At 30.0% G+C, this 21321-nt stretch overlaps 2 protein-coding genes across 3 annotated transcripts; both read left to right on the top strand.

Annotated features, from left to right (window-relative positions):
• Positions 1 to 54: 54 nt before the first annotated feature.
• LOC106673238 (ras-related protein Rab6) lies at positions 55 to 10866 on the top strand. Of its 2 annotated transcripts, none has more exons than XM_014405276.2 (7): positions 55 to 577; positions 6524 to 6582; positions 6656 to 6709; positions 6782 to 6887; positions 6956 to 7161; positions 7236 to 7302; positions 9888 to 10866. In XM_014405276.2, exons 1-7 carry the CDS (start codon positions 508 to 510, stop codon positions 9956 to 9958), a joined length of 633 nt encoding a protein of 210 aa, XP_014260762.1. In that variant the 5' UTR covers positions 55 to 507; the 3' UTR covers positions 9959 to 10866. The 2 variants fall into 2 exon arrangements, with proteins under 2 accessions (XP_014260762.1, XP_014260763.1); XM_014405277.2 differs by lacking the exon at positions 9888 to 10866 and adding an exon at positions 7875 to 8100 and having other exon boundaries at positions 58 to 577.
• Positions 10867 to 14403: 3537 nt separating this feature from the next.
• Positions 14404 to 21305, top strand: LOC106673245 (60S ribosomal protein L7). Its single transcript, XM_014405288.2, has 6 exons — positions 14404 to 14536; positions 14787 to 14964; positions 16807 to 16982; positions 17046 to 17136; positions 17202 to 17456; positions 21136 to 21305. Exons 1-6 carry the CDS (start codon positions 14526 to 14528, stop codon positions 21244 to 21246), a joined length of 822 nt encoding a protein of 273 aa, XP_014260774.1. The 5' UTR covers positions 14404 to 14525; the 3' UTR covers positions 21247 to 21305.
• Positions 21306 to 21321: the final 16 nt, after the last annotated feature.

Raw genomic sequence — 21321 nt, forward strand, 5'->3', positions numbered from 1 at the left:
TGAGGATAATTAAGAGAATGATATAATTTATTTTGTTTTTGTTCTTTATTGGTTGATTATTTAAAAATAGTGTTTTTTTATTTTGCATTTTGGAAATGTGGAAAAAATAAAACGATGTTTTTATTAAAAAGAAAATTGTTGATGGTTGAAAGTTTTCTTTTGTAGTTGGTTTACGAAATTTTAGATTGTTAAACAGTTTAAGATTTTTTTGCGCGTCTTATTTTTAATTGATTGTTTATTAAATTGCGACTTACAATTTTTGGTGTGGAAAGGGTAAAATGAGTGAACGTGGCGGAGCCGGGTGGGGGTCGTCGGCCTGGGAGTCGTGAGGACTTGAGGAGGAGCCGACGTCGGCCATTCTTGTCAAATCCCCGGACCCTGTTTACAAATGTGACAAACCGAACCCCTGGGGGTATTTTTTACTTTTTCTACAAGTGAGAAACGTTTTTCGACTCGAAATCCCAGTCTGAGGGCCGTCTTTTAAAAAGAACCGACGACGCAGCGAGCATGTCTTCGTCTGGAGATTTCGGTAACCCGCTCAGGAAGTTCAAACTCGTCTTTCTCGGGGAGCAGAGTGGTGAGTTGACCGACAATTTCGCACCGTCTCATCCCTGCAATCTTGTTTTCCTTCATTTTCCTTTAAAAAATTAAACGGCCTTTTTATCCGTAAAAAAAACCCTTGGCGATCGAAGGAATTCCAAATAAACCTATTGCCCTAGTTTGATTTAAGATTTTTTCATCAACCTCCCCATACTCTCAATTTTTTATGGTTTAAACCCACGTTTGAACAAATTCGACGTTTAAATTCCTCCCTCTGATCTCCCTCGACCCCCAAAATTGCAAATTCAATATTCATCTTATTGATTTCGTCCCCTGAAATATAAAAGACTCCGGACCGAGGGTATAAATTAACTCTTGTCTATTTGATTTCGTTGCCGTTTTTAACTTATTTTAACAATTTTACCCTTCAGTCTTATTTTACGGCAATGAAATACGAGAAGGTCGTAAAACCGTGAAGCGAATGAATTTCCCCTGAAGGCCTCTTGTTTTACGAACACGAGTGAAAAACTGGCTTTTTTTAACATTAACGAAAACAATTTCTGCGGTTTCAGAACCTTTTAGAAAAAAGAAAACCAATAAAGTTGTTTATCCGCTCATGTACACTATCTTTATTGCAGATAGCAGTGTAATGTGTTTGTCAAGCGATTCTTCATCGGAGATACAATATGTTTAAACGTTACATGATGCTGTCATTAATTTGCAAAACAATTTGATTTGTCACTCAAAACATCACTACTTCAACGATAATGATATTAAAATGTCAAATGCAATGGTGCAAAAAACAACTTTTCCCTTGGTAGGGAATCAACTAAAACATTTTGTAAAATCTTGCGTTGAACAAAATCAGGCTTTGTCTATATTTAATTATTGTGTTGACAATTGAGTATTCACAGGTGTCATTAAATCACCTTTTCTTTTATTAGGGTGTAAGGGTGAAAATTGTTAAACAACAAAAATTAAATTTTTGTACCATGTGATTATCCTATATTAACTATTTTTCTTTACGTATTGACAATTGAGTATTTACAGGTGTCATTAACCTTTTCTTTTATTAGGATGGGAGGGTGAAATTTGTTGTAATTATTTACGAGGTATTGTATTATCTGCAAGGTGTTAAGCCCGAATTATTGTTTCTAGTGATTATATTTTTTATAAATTCTGTGACAGCTGGAATGTATGCCATTTTTCAATGCTCAATTTTTTAAAATTATTTTATTGAAGTTCCCATTAATAAATTAAAACATGGGAAGATATGCCAATTAGTTCCATTTCATGGTTCTAGATAAAGTCTGCCACAAGAAAAGTAACTTGGGGTACTAGTGTATAGAAGGAAAGTCTCTTTTGAAATTAATCTACCAAGCAATTTTTATTTGTCACTAAAACTTGACAGTATCAAAGATAATGATATTGAAATGTCCATTGTTGCAAAAACAGTACTTTTTTTATATAAATGATAAATGGTGGAGTGAGTGTTGTCCAATCTTTATAAGAATTTATTTTTTCTTTGTGGTAATCAAAAAAAAAAAAAATTGCATTGAACAAAGTGATTAGGCTTTACTAAATTTATATGTATATAATTTTTCAATGCTGGTTTTTTCTTTGTTATTTGCAGTTCACTCCTATAAGAGAAAAAAGAAGATAGAAAAATATCCTAATTAATTTTCTTTTTATGGTACTAGATAAAGTCCCTCATTAGAACAGGGTGCACATGGTGTGTTATTGTAAGAAGGAAAGTCTCTTTTGAATTAAATCTGCAAAGTAATTTGATTTGTCACTCAAATATCACTGTTTCAGCGATAATGATATTGAATGTGTTGCAGAAGCACAATTTTTTTCTTTGTGGATGGGGGGTAAAAAAAAAAAATTTTGTACAGTGTGATAATCCTATATTAACTTTTTTTTCTTTACCTATTGACATTTGAGTCTTCACAGGTGTCATTAACTTTTTATTTTATTAAGGTGGAAGAGTGGAATTTGTTGTAATTATTTGCCAGGTATTGTGTTGTCTGAAAGGTGGAGCCCAAATTATTTGCTGATGATTATATTTGTTTAAAATTCTGTAAAAAATTGGAGTGTATACTATTTTTCAATGTTCAATCTTTTTTATTTTATTGCAGTTCACATTAATAATTTAAAAAATGGGGAAAATATGCCAATTAGTTCCATTTCATGGTTCTGGATAAAATCTGCAACGAGAATAGGAAGAACTTGGGGTGCTAGTGTATAGAATGAATGTCTCTTGAAATTAATCTGCAAAGCAATTTTGATTTGCCACTCAAATATCACTGTTTCAAGGGTAATAATATTAAAATGTCCAATGTTGCAAAAACAAAACTTTTTTTCTTGGTGGGGATCAACTAAAATTCGATTTTTTTCCAGTATTCACAGGTGTCATTAAATCATCTTTTCTTTTGTTAGGGTGGTAGAGTGAAAATTGTTAGATATAAGTCTGTCATGAGAAAAGAAGGAACTTGGGATGCTATTGTGTAGAAGGAAAAGTCTCTTTTGAGTTTAATCTTCAAAGTAATTTGATTTATCACACAAACATCACTGTTTAAATGCTAATGATATTAAAAAAGATAATAGAGAAATATATTAGTTACTTTCTTTTTATATTGCTAGATAAAGTCTCTCATGAGAAAAGGAGGCACCCTGGGAGCTAGTGTGTAGATGGAAAGTCTCTTTTAAAATTAATCTGAAAAGCAATTTGGATTTGTCACTCAACATCACTGTTTCAGGGATAATGAAATCAAAAAACTGAAAAATGAGAATGGAAAGATAACCTAATTACTTTCTTTTTATGGTTCTTGATAATTTCTCACGAGGAAAGAAGGCAAAAGAAGGCTAGTGTATAGATAATGTATAGCCCAACAAAATGGTTGTTTTATTTAACATGTTCTATGTTGGTTGGCTGGAATTTCAGTTTTCACCATCCTAAGCTGAAATGGTTTTTTAAAATTAATTTTATTGAGACTTGCCTGCCAGTGGGAACATTCTTCTCTGAAGATCAGTTACATGAATGTGTTAATCATGTTGACAATTAAATACAATGATTTTTTTCACTAATAATTTTAAAAATGAGGAATATTACCTAATTCGTTTCTTTTTGTGGTCTTGGGGACACACTTCTAGTGAATTGATAGTCTCTTTTGAATTTAATCCATAAAACAATTTGCCACTCAAACATTTTAAATGATGATGACATTAAAATCACAATCAAATCACAACTTTTGTTGGGTGTCAAATATGTCAGATTTTGCATTGAGATGATGAGCCTGACTTAATATATTGTACATTTTATTATTTAACTTTTATAAGTTTATGTACACCATTTGTTCAATATTGAACTTGAAAGTGGAAAATTACTAAAATTAGTTTCTTTTTATGGATCAAGATGTCTTTCGTGAGAAAAGATGCTTTTTGGTGTACTATACAAAAAAATGAGAAGTCTCTCTTTTTCCATAGTTTGTAATTGTTTTAATACTATTGACTTCAAAATGTGTTGAAAAATCACAAAATTGTACCTTCGTAGGGGGATGCATAGGGGACGACCTTTATGGCCGGCAAATAAAATAAATCTTTTGAATCAAATTCCGTCATTAATCTGCAAATTGATTCAATTTGTCACTCATGCATCATTCTTTTAATATAATGAAATCAAAATATCCAGTGTTGAAAAATTATTATTATTATTATTATAGATTCTTTTTTGGGATGAGAATTTGACATTTTGCTGGCATAAATTTTTTTATGCAATATTTTGGCCATCTTGGAAGTTTTAATATTTGTTTATCGATTGTTTATGCTGACAATTGTGTTTGTCATTTGTTCAATGTCGGTTCACAAGAGTAATTGTGGAAGAAGTAATAATTATATTAATTACTTTCCTTTTAAGGGGTCTAGATAAAGTCAAGCGCTAGAAAGAAGAGCCGTCAAAATAAAAGAGAGTTTCTGTAATAATCTTTCAAACAATTAACATCAAATTGTGTGTTTAATTTGTAGACTAATTCGTTATCAAAGAAATAATTTGTGTAAATATTACAACAGATTATAAGACACTGTCGGAATTAATCTGCAAAGCAATTCAATTTGTCAAACATCATGGTAGCGTCCCTGATAAAATAACACTTTAAAAAAATTCAATTTTTTTTTAAATCTTTGTTTGATTCAACTGTTGTAGGGAAGAAAAATTTTTCCTTAGTTTCCTTTTATAAACCTACATTATAATCACAATAATGATAATAAATCTTGCATGATACAAATAAGTTGAAAGACATTTGGCCAGCCTATTCTCGCTGGTTTTGTCCGTCAGGCGTGTTTTGGCGTTTATCCATCTCCAGTGATTCGTCAGATATAGAGAGATGATCAGAAATGGAATTGCCATTGGACAGTGAGAAGTGATATGACAAGCTCACCTCTCTACATACGAATGCATATGCATGTGCAGATTTGATAAATGAGCCATTAGTCAAAACACGCAACAAAAACAAAATTTACAGTAATTATTTTTTAATAACTGCCGATGTATTGAATATTTCACTCTTGGCAGACAAAATTGAAGTGAGATTGACAAACTGTATCAATACACTAGGTAATAAAATGTAAGCCAGTCTATTTTTTTTTCACATTATCCAAAAAAAGGGCTGTGATAAATTACACTTACATAACAAGCAATAAAATTAAGCTTACAATAAAATTAAATTTGGATTTTTTAAACATTTTATCCTATAAATTTTTCACTGTGACATTTGCCTGTTTCTCTTGTCAAATCAAACCTCAATTATCTATTGACAATTGGATATTAATGTTGTTTTATTGACTAATGCAATTTGTAGTCATCTCAACTATTCTTGTTTATTAATAATCTACTTTTATTTTAGATTTTTCGAAAAATTTTAACAAATTCAAGTCCCTATTTCCCCAAGGCCACACCCTGTGAGTCACCACTTGACCTATTGCTAAATCCTTTCAGCAAAACAAGTTGCTATTCCATGCATGTGTGTATGGATGCCTTTGGGGGGGGGGGGGTTAAAAGGGAAGAAAAACATAGATGGTCTAGTTTTTAAAATAAAGCTCATATCGCTAATAGGAAAGTATTGATTTCATTTTCTGTCATAAACATGCCACTACGGGGAAACCTCATTAATTATTGCTTGCCTTTTTCCGAGCATAGGAAACAAATCACTTGACTCGTATTTATTCATGAGCCATAAATTCGGCATTTATAATTAAAATTGATAATCAGTAAGTTGTAATTACTGTTTTAATTGAGCAATTTTTTGTCTATTTTCTTCCTGAAGGAGGCATATGAAATTTGTAGCATTTTTTTCTTTTTAATTTTTACATTGTTCTACATGTCTATACTGGAGGAAATGTAGTTTTTAAATTTTGTTTTGACAGTTTTGAAGGAGCATAATATTGCAAAATGTAGTGTTTGCAAAAAATAAAACGGTAATAAAGCCTCTAGTTCTTTTCTGGCTACAACTCCCACCCTACACCGTCACTATGATTTAATTTTTAAGTTACAAAATATATCAACAAATTTAATTATGGTACATCATTTTAGTCACTAATAAAAGATACATTTTTTGAAAACATGTTCACTTTTTACAACAATTTATGACAAAACTAAAAAGAATGGGCAGACCAGATGATCAGTGGCCTTACACATCAAAGATTCGCTCTCTCACATTCATCATCTTGCAAACCTCAACTCAATATTTATTATGACAGTAAACTATAAATCTCTCTTCATTTGACTGATTATCTATTTCTACATAAAACTGGGTACTATAATTATTGTAATTAAATCAATCAACCTATTTCACAATGAAATTTTAATTGATCTATTGGTTCTCTCGACCTTGTATTGCTGTCTGACCAACACAACTTCAACCTCTTAATCATAATAAGGTTTTAGTAATAATATTGTTTTATAATTCTTTTATTTTTTCTTTTCCAGTGGGCAAAACCTCACTGATTACAAGGTTTATGTATGATAGCTTTGATAATACTTATCAAGTGAGTTGTGATTTGACAGATTATGAAACTATTATAAATATTTCTGAGTTTTTAATGTATATTCTTCTTTCAGGCGACAATAGGAATAGATTTTTTGTCGAAGACAATGTACTTAGAAGACAGGACTGTAAGAAAACTTATTTATTGATTGTACAAAATAAAATGTATAAATAATAATTAAAATGTATAAATTGTTCAGGTAAGATTACAACTCTGGGATACTGCAGGGCAAGAAAGGTTTAGGAGTTTGATTCCATCGTATATCAGGGATTCTACTGTAGCTGTAGTTGTATATGATATTACTAGTGCGTACCAACAGCATGGACGATGATGTTTTGCCGTTTTTGTTACAAATTTTATTGTAATATTTCAGATGCCAATTCTTTTCACCAGACGTCGAAATGGATTGACGACGTGAGGACAGAGAGGGGTAGCGATGTGATAATCATGCTTGTAGGAAACAAAACGGACCTGTCCGAAAAGCGACAAGTCTCGACAGATGAGGGTGAAAGAAAAGCGAAAGAGCTGAATGTCATGTTTATAGAAACAAGTGCAAAAGCTGGGTATAATGTTAAACAGGTCCGTCCCATAAACTCAAAATCTGTCTTTTTTACAATATATCAATGTTAACTTTTTTTAATTATTCTTCAAAGCTTTTCCGAAGAGTCGCAGCAGCTTTGCCTGGTATGGATTCAACAGAAAACAGACCACCTGAAGACAGTATCCTTTTTCTGAATAGCTCTGGTGAGACAGATAAATATTTTTGTACCGCACGAAAGCTTCTTGCTTATTATTTTATTTTTTATTTTTTTATATTCGGTTCTTTTATTTGCAAACCTTGTTGTTGCATGAAAATTATTACATGACGTAGCACTTTTGAAAATCATTGCTTTACCAATGCCTTTTTAATTGTACTTTTTTTTAATATTATATTTAAACCTTCTGTAGAGCTCTAAAGAATAATTTTTTGTTTAAACGTATTGTTTCAAAATATTTTTCATTTTAGTTGTTTGCAACAAGTGGATAAATACAGTTGTGCAAATATATATATCTTAATGAGTAACCTGTTTTGATTTGCATAAATAATTCAGGGTTTTTTTTAAGGTAAATTTTTAAAATTTATTTGTGTACTTTTATTGGCTTATTTTTTAATTTTTAAATTTTTTCTATACATTTAATACCGATTGGTTTAAACAAACTAAAATGTGGAAATTTGTGAAAAGCTTGTTATAGAATAATTGTTTAAATGTTATTTTTATTTTTTGTTCCTTAACTTTTCCCCCGTGTACCAGTGCAAGAAATCGTGCTCAAAGACACATCAAACGAGGCTAGTAACCAAGAAGGTGGTTGTGCATGCTGAAGAAATTGCTTTTTCTGTTTTTGTTTAGAAAACAATAAAAAAACGAGAACGCAATGCATAAGCACTGGGTAAAAATAAATTAAAAACCTCTTCCAATCCAACCTTCGCTTTAAGCTGTCTTTTTTTTCTTTTTCTTTTTTTTTTAATTTTCACTGGTTTAACTAATTTTGTGAAGATTTTTTTTATTTTTAATATATTTTATATTTTGTTTTTGTTAAGTTTATCATCATTTAGAGCAAACCACATTATAAGTGTACACTTTAATTAATGGAGAAAGTATGTCCTTTTTCTACCAATCTTTTCCCTTTTGTACTATTTATTACATTTCCATTTCAAGTGAACCTCTTAATACCAAATAGTTAATACATTTAAATAATCAAATTACTGGTGAAAATGTGCTAATTTTTTAAATATTAAGAAAATTAATGGGGTAAACAACTTTATCGGGGAATTCTAGCTTTAGCTATTAAAAACAGTTAACAGTATTTGTAACAAAAAAAAGTAAATTTCTATTCTACTTTGTATATATATATATTGAAGAAATTGTATAAATTAATGTATTTATTTGATTGGAAATAAATTTAATAATATTTATTTATACAAATTTTGTTTTTTATAAAATAACTATATTATTTAATTTTCAATACAAATTATTCCTATATTAGGTTTATAGTTGCAAGCATGACAATAATTATTATTTAGCTTGAGAGCATGATCTTCCATTCGAAGACTGTAATATATTATTGTACAAATTAGTTTATCTTTTAAATCAGTTGGTTCTGCAAGTCTTGTGCTGTGTAAGCACTCGGTGTGATGCGGCGTTTTAACCTTGGAATTTTCTATGATATGAATTTAGCAATAATTGTAACACGGTCTGCTGCTCATCCATGGCGCCTAATAGTTGCACATTAAGTAATTATTTCAATTTGCATATAAAATAAAATAATAGTGTATGAAACATAAGCAATAATAACAAAACTTGATTGAAAACACTTAAAATATGGCAGTGAAATATGACATTAATTTCAATGAATTGATTATTGTTAATTCCTCCTTCATGATTTTTAATTTTTAAAAATAAATAAACTATTGGAATTTTGCTGACGCTCGCCCTCTTGCACTTGGCATGATCTATACTATAACAAACTCGTATTTAGGTATGTTTTGTCGACAGGAGGTAAGTATTTTCATCAGTATCGAATTAACGAGTGAAATTAAACTTGCTAACATGCACATTTTAATTTGAATAGCTTTTTCACTATTCTTTTGAATCAGTGCTTTTAAATAATAATAAATGGCATTCACTCTGATACGGTGAAAAAAATTTTTTAACTGTGGACTTGTACGTTTTGTAAGATCTGCCTCAATAATATCTCATCTGTATCAGATGCCTTGAAACTTACTTTGTAGACATTATCACCAATTTGCAATTTTTGAAAGTACCTCAGTAAGATTTAAAAATTTTATACAATTAGATTCAACTCTGATGACCAAACTCTCAGTTTCAGCACACATAAATAATATTGCAGTATTACTAGAATTTTATACTATGGAAAATAAACATTTATAACTTTTTTTTACTCCCCTTAGTATTTTGTGTATTACTACGTTTATGTAGTATGCTTTCACTTTGCGCCACTTCATTCAATAAATAAATTTAAAATGACAGCAATTATTTTTATTTTTTCAATTGGCTGACTGCAAATAATTGAAATAATTTCTGAACAAGTTTGTATTTTAAATGAATGCTTTTTTCTGTTGAATGTTATTTCTAAGATAATAAAGCTTGTAATTTGTTAAATTATGCTTTCCATTTAGACCTTTTTGCTATTTTCAATCCCTTGACATGCATCTATATTTAGAGCTTATAGTTTTAACTGTTTTTCTGCATAATTTCTCTGTTGTAAATCTTTTTGAAACTTGCCTTAACCGGTGAAATGCACAGCTGTCGATCTTCAAACCCAACACTCGCCTCAGAAGGACACTCAAGACACTGAGGGTGGCTGCATGTGCTAAAAAATTGTACAAGTTGCAGGCCGAAAAAAATAAACTCCGTAGTGAAAACAAAAAACAAAAAAATTTCAATTACAAAAAAATATTACAAACTGCCCACGAAGTTTATAGTGCTTTATTTGTCAGTCAATACCAAGCTGTAAAAGAGTTGTGTGACTTTTATATTTTGTTATCCATTTTATCAAAAATAAATAATTAAAAAAAGTAATAATTTAGAAAAAGAAATTAAAATTGTGGCATTTACTGTCTGTGAGAGAAAAAGGAGAATTGTAGGTAATTATTAATTTACATTGTGTAATTTTTCAGACTAAATTTAATATTGCATATTCAATTATAACATAATTTAGTTTCGAATGGTTAAAATATTTAATATTTATATTACTAGTGATAAACGTTAATTTTGCATTAGCATTTGTAATGCACAAATGCCAAGTATGTCATAATATTGTATTACTCGCTCACAGTGGTACTTGCTGATGAAAGCCGTTACCAACTTTTTATAGATATAAATTTTTTCATTGTAAAACAAAATTGTATGTTAAGCTGGTTGTTAAATATTGTATCAAGACACAGTATGTTTTTTTTGTTTTTTTTAATTGTTAATTTGTTTTCTTTAATTTGAACTGAAACAAAGTTAGCTAAATGCAGCTGCTGTGATCTTTGATAAAAGCATTGTTATTTACATTCTATTATTTTAATATTGCTTATATTTAACCTATTATTTTAAATTATGTATATATGTAATGTGTATTTTATTTTCTAATATTTAAAAGTTTTTTTAGCTCAATACTTAATCCCTATATTGATATTATATTATTATTTAAAAACAAAAGTCAAAATTGTTTTTTGTTCCTGGCATGCATTGGATCACAAAGAAAGTGAATGTTGCAAAAAATAAATAATTAAGTGCACAAACTTTGCAATATTCATTATCGCAATATTTCCTGTTTGTAATTATGTGATTTTAGAATAAATTCTAAGCATTGCAACTACATAAAAGTTTATTAGTTAACCAGCAAATCAAGTGACGAGCTTTTGTTAACACTTTAAGGTAATTCATATATGTTTAGCGGTCATAATTGACACATTAATTATTTCAAGTAAATATTCTTTTATCTAAGGTCTTGATTGAGATGAAAATGTTAGCATCACTAGCAGAATATGAACCAACGACTTTCGGCTCAATATGCTACCACTTGAGTTATCATTATACAGACTTTTTCATATCAACCAAGACCTTAGATAAAAAGAATAATTAATTGAAATTTTAAGGTAAGTTGACATATTTTTTTTAAACTTTATCTCAATGATTGATTTGAATAAGTTCAACTCTGCACATATACATATGAACATAATTATATGCACAGAATTTAACTAATGACATCTTGCAGTGTACCCCGAGGATTTTTGGGGTAATACATATTACACATTCACAATGATAAATTCAAAAACAATATACGCAAAATAAAAAAATCGAAACAGAGTGCCCAAATACTTGCTGCTGTGTTCAAGCACATTTTCATATTTGACGGCATTCCTACTCGCTCTCTATATGGAACCAAGGAATGACATCCATCAATAAAAAAAATAGACAACCAAAACCATTCTAACTATAAAGGAATTATTTGAATTTTGTAACATGTATGTTCTTTTAAACACTCCTGTACATACACCTCTCCCTCCAAACGGAGTATTTAACTACAGTTTAAATTTACTCAGTAATTATTAATTTCTATTTTTAATTAATTAATCTTTTTATGTAAGGTTTTTGGTTGAAATCAAAGAGTTAGTGTCATGAGCGGGATTCGAACCCACGACCTTTGGCTCAATGGTCCTTTGGCCTCTGTCCACGACCTTTGGCGCCGCTGCTCTAACCACTTGAGCTATCTTGACCTCGATCCACTCGGACAAACAAAAGATTAATTAATTGAAAGTAATAATTTGGTCAATAGGCCACTAAATATAATGGTTTTAATAAGTAAAATAAAGTATAGCTTCACCCCATGGCCACTTCTTATGTCGCCGAGAATCGAATACTGAGTACACGACATTTGAAAAATGGCAAAAAGAGGGAAAATTCAAAAGGTTGTAAATTGAGATGGGAAGTTGGTGTCCGAGTGAATTGAAGTCACAATAGCTCAATTGGTTAGAGCAGCGGCGTATTTAGCAGAAGATCGTGGGTTCGAATCCCACTAGTGGCACTAACTTTTTCATTTCAACCAAAAACCTTACATAAAAAGATTATGTAATTGAAAGTAGTAATTTGGCCAATAGACCACTAAATATAATGGATTATTTTCTATGTTAATTTTCACAGTAACTCATTTTAGCTTTAATCCCTTTGGGTTCTGTTTTTTATAAGTCCATTGTTATTAATGATGATCACCACAAGGTTTTTTTTCTTTCAAAAGTTATTAACTTTTAACTTAACTTATATAATAATGTTAATGTTATTAACTTTTAATTTAATTTATGTATTATTCTAAGGGGACACTTCTGCCTTATAATAAATTATTTGTTCTTATTATGTAGTTTCATAGATAACACAAAAATTTGAAATGGTTTAGCCTAATTTGAAATACTACGCTCCAACTATGGAATAAAAAAGAATATTGACAAAATAAATTCACACAATGGTTTAGAAATGAAATAAATTAGTTATGAAGTTTTAACTACTTAAGAATAGTAGGTTGAGATGGGAGGTTGGTGTCCAAGTGGATTGAAAGCTAACCACTTGGATAGCTCAAGTGGTTAGAGCAGCGGCGTATTGCGCCAAAGGTTGTGGGTTCGAATCCTGTTTGTGACACTAACTTTTTTATTTCAACCAATACCTTACATAAAGGTGGTTTCAATTAATTAATTGAAAGAAGTTATTTGGTCAATCAGAACACAAAATATAATGGATTTAATAAAAAATAATATTTTGTTTAAACTTTAAAAAAATTACATATTGAGAAATGAATTCACATTAACATTTAAAATCGTCTGTCGCAAGTAAATAAGCTCAAATGGTGTGACAAAGTGAATACTTTTTACAACACGATTTTTTAAAAGTAACGCTAACGTTCCAATTTGTCAACTATGAAAATCATATAGGTAATATTGAAACTTTAAAACAATAGGCTATTTGATGACAAATAAACCTTCACTCTTTAGTCTAGATTTCCTTACCTTTAATCATTGATATAGTTCGAAATACTAACAGTTTGTACCTTTTGTTTATTTTTAGTTGAGGTCGGCTAAAAAAGAAAAAAGTTAGTTTGTTTTATAATTGAACTAACATACTAACTAAACATTAACTTTTTCATTTCAACCAAAACCTTACATAAAAAGATTAATTAATCGAAAGAAGAAATTTGATCAATAGACCACTAAATATAATGGATCTACTTAAGAATATTTATTATTTACAGGTAAAATCGCTAATAATTATCTTTTTGTAATTATTACAAATAGATAATATCTCATAAATAATTTTGAAATACATAAAGCTTATAAATTTTCTATCATAGAATTAAAACTAAATTAATAAATAATCGAAATCTAGTTGCACAAGAGCCTTATAAAAATAAATAAATAAATAAAAAAAATTTGAAATGTACATTAGTATAATTAAAGTGTTTAATTAGCTTTGTTGATAATAGATTTAATATTATTTTTAAACTTCAATTTAATTGCACATTTTTAGATTGTAGTCGAAGAAAGGGCCACCAGTGACCCAAAGAAAAAAACAACAAAATGTCAATTAACGATTAAAATTAAATCCAAGATCTTGTATAAGGTCCCTTTGTTCAGTGTTTATCCCAAATATTTTATTATCATATACACAAATATAATTAGGGTGATAAAAAGTAAGTAATTTACTTTCTTTTTTTTTCCTAAGTTGAGGAGTAATTTAATCTGTGGTCAGGATTTGTAAATACATGGAACAAAAACAACCAGGGTTTTGTTTTGTATAACTTGTCCCGAAATATATACGAGTTATACAAAAAACTGGTTCCTTTGTTCCACGTATTTAAAAAATCTGATGATGAAATGGATAAAGAATTTTGCAGTGTGTTTGATTAATTCTATAGACATAGATTTTCATATCGTTAGCAAATAATGCCAAATTTATGTGTGGAAAACTAAGTTTAAAGAAGAAAAGGCCCAAATAGTGAACCTTGAGGAACTCCATAGCTTACATTACAGAGACTAGGAATATTAATTGGAAAATTTATTTAATTTTTTTTTCAATTCATATTTTATAGGGCATTTCAGAGGTATTGATTGTTTATTTTATTTCATTTTTTAAAAATTAGTTATTCCCTTTAAATAGACAAAATAGGTAGTCTGTTTTGCTTGAAATTTAGATAGAATTGGTTTTTACAGGACTGTTTTAAATTTGTAAAATTGATAATTATTCAATTTAGATTTTATAGGAAAATTTATTATAGATATTTTTTATTAGTTTGAAGATATTTTAATTTATATCGTTGTTCAAAGTTTAAAGCAGAAATGGTTTTTAAGTTGGCAACCTTGAGGTTTCGTTGTAGGTTTTTGTGTATGTAGTCTCTTTTCTCCTTTAGCCATGGCTGACAAGTAAGTCCACATATTTAGTATTATTTATCCGTTTGTATCTATTTCCAAAATGTTCATCCTCGTCATTCTCCTCTTTCTTCGTCTCCTCTTTTGTTCCCGAATTTGGAAAAATCCATTCGGTCTATTAACGCCAAGCGAAATTTGGAAATAAATTCAATCGGTCCAAAACATGTGCAGTCTAACCTAGACAGTCGGCGATTTGCTCCTAGGCCTTTCATGGCTAATCGCGTTTGTTTCACGGTATTTACAGGGCGAAGAAAGAAGTGAAGAAGACAGCGGACCCCTCCAAGGTGAAGGAGGTGAAAAAAGATCCGAAAAAGTCCGAGGAGAAGAAAGCTAAGAAGCTCCCAGCCGCACCGGAATCTGTCCTAAAAAGCAGAAAACGTAGGGATGCCACCAAAGCTGCCAGGCTCAAAAACTTGCTCAAGGTATTTTTTATTTTTATTTAAAATTAAAAACATTCCACTTTTTCACATCGTGTCATATTAAATTGGAAACGTCTAATTTGCAGTAGGTTCGTCCCATATTTTACACTTTCACACAAAATACCTGACATTTTAATACTTACTACTGACAAAGTTAAACACGTGGTAAATTAACAACATACAAACACTAGATGAGTTTAAAAAATTATTGACCTGAATTGACTATTCATGAACAAGTGATGCCACATGTGACTTCTCATATTTCTCAGTCCCCAAATTTCAGAAACGTAATTTGGTGACAGAAAACTCATTCGTTGGCAGTGTTGGTTCATGAGTGGATGAGCACATGAGCTGATCGGCAATGTTCATTTTATTGGTATTTTATTGGTTCTCAGTTGTATCCATCAGAAAAATATTCTCAACACTAGAGAAAACGTCTTCCTACATAAAGAGATAGTATTCGATAGTTAAGAAGTCCATTCACATTTCATTCACATAGAGACGTAACAGAATGCATTAATGTCACGAACCATTGAGATAGTTTCAAATTAAATTTTGATGTGATGTTCCTTGCCTTTTCGTCTTAATAAGTGGTGTTCTTTTGAATTCAGTTTTCAATTTTATACAAAACCATATAAAACTGCTATTGAGACATTCTAAAATATATGTATGTATACACAGAAGCATATTTCTTCATACTCTAATCCTTTAAATAAGGTTTAGTTTTTGCGATTTTGTGTTGAAATACAGTCGACTCTTGTTAATTCGAAACGACAAGTCAAATTTCTTGATAATACGAACTCCTCAATAGATCACTTTGGTAATTAATTTTAAAAAATTTGTGTATTTTGTTGATACAGTTATACAAAATATTTTTTGTAACAAGGAGAGAGATTGTTCTACAAATCGAAATGGAACTACTTCCCCTTCTTTTTAAATCAAACTTTTTCTAATAAATTTTCACGTATTGCTTAGTTCCTTGCAGCATAAAGTTTCTTTTAATTTTCTTCTATTGGGTTGTCCGGAAAATAATGCAGGATTTTAAGTTTTCATTAAAAAAAATCTATATAAAATATTCTGTTTACGTTTACAGGATTACTCATTTGTNATTTTGATTAAAGAACATTGCTTTAAAGTAACTAGTTTCTTTTTTTTTGTTTAATACCAAAATCCTGCATTATTTTCCGGACAACCCAATAGTTTGTTACATTCAGCGGTCAGTGGTTTGTCAATGTATTCTCATCATTGGTCACTTTGGAAGATCATTTATACAAAGGGTGCCAGGCCACATACGCAAAAATTGCTTTGTCCATTTTCTCTAGTTTAGAAATGTGTGGTGATTAGTACCGTTTGTCGATGATTATTCATTATGCTGAATAATCATTTTTCTAGTTTATGTTCTGCTGTCAATGGTTTCTCATCACTGGTCACTAGAAAGTCATTTATATGCTGCATTGAAGGAAAAATTGCTTCATGAATTTTTTTTTTTAAATGCATTACGATATTCAATATATTTGATCTTTTTTTTTTTTTTAATTATTTTACGGTGATTTTACATGTAATAGTGTAAGAACTTTTTAAAGTGCATTTCAACCCTTAATAATTTTTTTTTCTCCTTTGTTAATTCAACATCTCGATGATTCAAAATAAATAGTGCTTTTGTACCAATGCTAAGCTTTGATGATATATTGCGTCTTTGTCTTTCTGATCACAACCCTAATCGACGAGACATTAAATATTTCTTACAATATTATTACTTTATTTCTTAAAATGTAGGTACAACACAAAAACATTTTTTTTCTTATATCAACCAACATTTTTTTAATTAATAATTTTTTATTATAGAAAAAGGCTGAGCGTTATAAGAAGAGGAAACTCATCTTTAAAAGGGCTGAGCAATATGTGAAAGAATACAGGAGCAAAGAGCGAGATGAAATTAGACTTGCAAGGCAAGCCAAAACAAAAGGCAACTACTACGTTCCCGGTGAAGCTAAGTTGGCATTCATCATCCGTATCAGAGGGTACATAATAGAATAATTTTGTCCAGTTTCATTTTCTATGACATTCATTTTTCCTGATTTCAGTGTCAACCAAGTTTCTCCTAAAGTGCGTAAGGTTTTGCAGTTGTTCAGACTTAGGCAAATAAACAATGGAGTTTTCATGAAACTCAATAAGGTATGCCAATTATTTTTGATGTTAATGATTTGTATTAATTTTGCATTTTATTTTTTGACATTAAGGCCACACTGAATATGATGAGGATCGCTGAGCCTTACATCACCTGGGGTTATCCGAATTTGAAGAGTGTACGCGAACTAATCTACAAAAGGGGTTTTGCTAAGCTCAAGGGACAGAGGATACCAATCACATCAAATGAGATGATTGAGAAAAAATTAGGCAAATATAATATTATCTGCATCGAAGACTTAGTGCATGAGATCTTCACGGTCGGACCCAACTTCAAATATGCCTCAAACTTCCTTTGGCCTTTCAAGGTACAGTTTCACATACATACTATTAATGGTGGGTCCATTAGAACTGATTTGTAAAGACACTCAAATTCAGCGATTAATCTCTCCCCCTCAAAAAACGACAAAAATTGAAAAATACAAGTTAAAGAATGTTGACAAAGCGATATTAAACGCCTGTGTCACCGATTCGATTCTAAAAATACCCCTTCCCTGTACAAGCTTCAAAAGTGGGGGTTTTCTAGAAGAGGTGTGAAAAACAGCTCTAATGAACATGTTAAGTTAGTGTATTATGGTAATAATGGTAACAATTTAGCATAATTGTAAGAGGAGTTTATAAACTAAGTGCATTATTGCTTAAGATGATATTTGACAATAAGTTATCAATCTCTGACTTGATACTTGACTTACTAAAATTTTAATTATATTAGTGTAAACAATTTAGGTCATAAAATGTTCACTGGGCAACCCTGCTGTTGACACTATCAAAAATGTGTCAATACCTTCCAATCATTAAAAAAAAAAAATATATATATATATATATATATATATATTTGACTGTGGAAGCCTGCTTCTGAGAACAATAACTACACCAGCATGAATTAAAATGATTCTAATTTAACAAATGTCACTAATGTATTAGTAATTCTTCAGTAAATCAATGGATCATGGTTATTGTGAAAGAACAGATTCGTTTTTACCAACAAATCCATGGTTATGCATGAAAATAATCATGCATAGACCTTCCAATTGTTGAAAAGCATTTCGGCATGGTATTCTTGGGTCAGTTTTAAATAAATTGGCTTAAACTAACCGTTCCACACAGTCAAATGAATTAAGATTCTAAATCTAATTGTCATTGTTCTATTCATACAATTGTTTATTACTTAATATAAGAAAACTATAGTTGACAAAATGGTATCTGGGCAACCCTGGTGTTGACATTACCTAAAATGTGCCAATACCTTCCAATCACGAGGGTATAAATGATTTGGTTGACCATTAAATTACCTTGCTAGCACACCATGCCTAACCACTAGGTAAATTACCAGGTTTTAAAAATGATAATTTTTTTTACCAACAACATGAAATTTATGTGAAATAATGAATTTAAAACCGGACCACCCTGGTTGTAAAAGTTGTAATCTATTACAAACCTTCCTAGCAACAGAAAATTAACTGGTTTTGTATTTTTGTTTCCCTTGAAAATATATTTTCTAGCAGAATATTACAAAATCTACAACCGTTAAATGAAAACTTTCAAAATTAATTCATCTTTGTTTAATATAATTTATCTTTTATTTCTTTGGCATCACAATACTGCTAATAACAAATGCTAAACCAACATAAAACCAAATAGTATTAATGAAACATCTCAATTGTCTTCTATTACACAGTCATTCAAAACTGTTAAGGCAGTGGTAAATCACCTAGAAAATAATTCCCAGAAAAAATTATAACAATTAAAAATTAGTGTTTTTTCTTTCTATCTAGTAGAATCAAAACAACACATCTTTTTGTATAAATTAGTTTAATGCCATTTATAATTATCGCACCTTAAAATCTTAACATCTTTCTAAGACTAATTTGATTCTAAAGGAACATTAAATAGTATTCGTGAAATAAAGAATGTAAAACCGGAACACCCTGGTTGTAAAAGTTGTAATCTATTACAAACCTTCCTAGCACCGGAAAATTAACTGGTTTTGTATTCTTGTTTCCCTTGATAATACATTTTCTAGGGGAATATTACAGAATCTACAACTGTTAAATCAAAACTTTCAAAATTAATTCATGGTAATCACCTAGAAAATAATCCCCAGGAAAAATAACAGTTAAAAATTAGTGTTTTTTTTCTTTCTCTCTAGTGGGAAAAACCCACAAAGTGTTTATGTAGATAACATAGTAAATGTTTCAATAACTACCCTATGGCTGTTATTTTAATGCTATTTATAATTATCTCACCTTAAAATCGTAACGTCTTTTTAAGACTAATTTGATTCTAAACGAACATGAAATATATTCTTGAAATAAAGAATGTAAAACTGCCGGACTACCCTGGTTGTAAAAGTTGTAATCTATTACAAACCTTCCTAGCACCGGAAAATTAACTGATTTTGTATTCTTGTTTCCCTTGAAAATATATTTTTTAGGGGAATATTACAAAATCTACAACTGTTGAATGAAAACTTTCAAAATTAATTTGTCTTTGTTTAATATAATTGATCTTTGCTTTCTTTGGCAGCACAATTCTGCTAATAATGATGCTAAACCAACATAGAACCAAATAGTGTTGATGAGACATTTTAATTGTCTTCTATTACACACTCATTCAAAACTGTTAAAGCAGTAGTAAATCACCTAGAAAATAATTCCCAGGAAAAATAATAACAGTTAAAAATTAGTTTTTTTTCTTTCTATCTAGTGGGGGAAAAACTAACAAAACTTTGTGTATAAATTGGTTGGCTAATTTTTTCAACCGGCCTACCCTGGTATTAACACTAGTAAATGTGCCAATAACCTTCCTATCGCTGGAATATAGACGGTTTAGTTGCCCATTATTTCTTTGGCAGCAAAATACTGCTAATAACGATGCTAAACCAACACAACAGAAAAACATCACTCACACTAATTTTCTCCCTATTAAACATATTTTCGGAACTATTAAGGTCAATCCGTAAACCACCAGGAAAATAATCCCAATGAAAAATATATTTACGTTTAAAAAAAAAATCCTCTTTTTTATCTATCTAGTGGAATAAAGTTCACAGAAGTGTTTATGTAGACAACTTAGTTAATTTTTTTAACTGGGCTACCCTGGTATTGACACTAGTAAATGTGTCAATAACTACCCTATGGCTGTTATTTTAATGCTATTTATAATTATCTCACCTTAAAATCGTAACGTCTTTTTAAGACTAATTTGATTCTAAACGAACATGAAATATATTCTTGAAATAAAGAATGTAAAACTGCCGGACTACCCTGGTTGTAAAAGTTGTAATCTATTACAAACCTTCCTAGCACCGGAATATTAACAGGTTTTGTATTCTTGTTTCCCTTGATAATATATTTTCTAGGGGAATATTACAGAACCTACAACTGTTAAATCAAAACTTTCAAAATTAATTCATGGTAAATCACCTAGAAAATAATCCCCATGAAAAATAATAACAGTTAAAAATTAGTGTTTTTTTTCTTTCTATCTAGTGGGGAAAACCCACAATGTGTTTATGTAGATAACATATTTAATGTTTTAAACTGGGCTACCCTGGTATTAACACTAGTAAATGTGCCAATAAATACACTATTGCTGTTATTTTAATGCCGTTTATAATTATCTCACCTTAATATCGTAACGTCCTTTTAAGACTGATTTGATTCTAAATGAACATGAAATAGTATTCTTGAAATAAAGAATGTATAACCGCCGGACTACCCTGGTTGTAAAAGTTGTAATCTATTACAAACCTTCCTAGCACCGGAAAATTAACTGGTTTTGTATTCTTGTTTCCCTTGATGATGTATTTTCTAGGGGAATATTACAGAATCTACAACTGTTAAATCAAAACTTTCAAAATTAATTCATCTTTGTTTAATATAATTGATATTTCTATACCATGAGTTGCTTTATATTAAATTAGTTACAAATGTATAAAATTCATTTCAATGCAAGTTATTAATGATTTTATTTGTTTTTTCACAGCTTAACACCCCCACTGGTGGCTGGAGGAAAAAGACCAACCATTATGTAGAAGGCGGAGACTTTGGCTGTAGAGAAACCAAAGTAAATGCTTTGTTGAGGAGGATGGTTTAATTTTTTTAATGTATTGTACTGGACAATTTTTATTATTAAAATTGACGGTGTTTCTTTAATTGTTTTTCTAAAACC

Source organism: Cimex lectularius, unplaced genomic scaffold (genome assembly GCF_000648675.2).
Source record: "Cimex lectularius strain Harlan isolate CLEC.00 unplaced genomic scaffold, Clec_2.1 scaffold288, whole genome shotgun sequence".
NCBI classification, from domain to species: Eukaryota; Metazoa; Arthropoda; class Insecta; order Hemiptera; family Cimicidae; genus Cimex; species Cimex lectularius.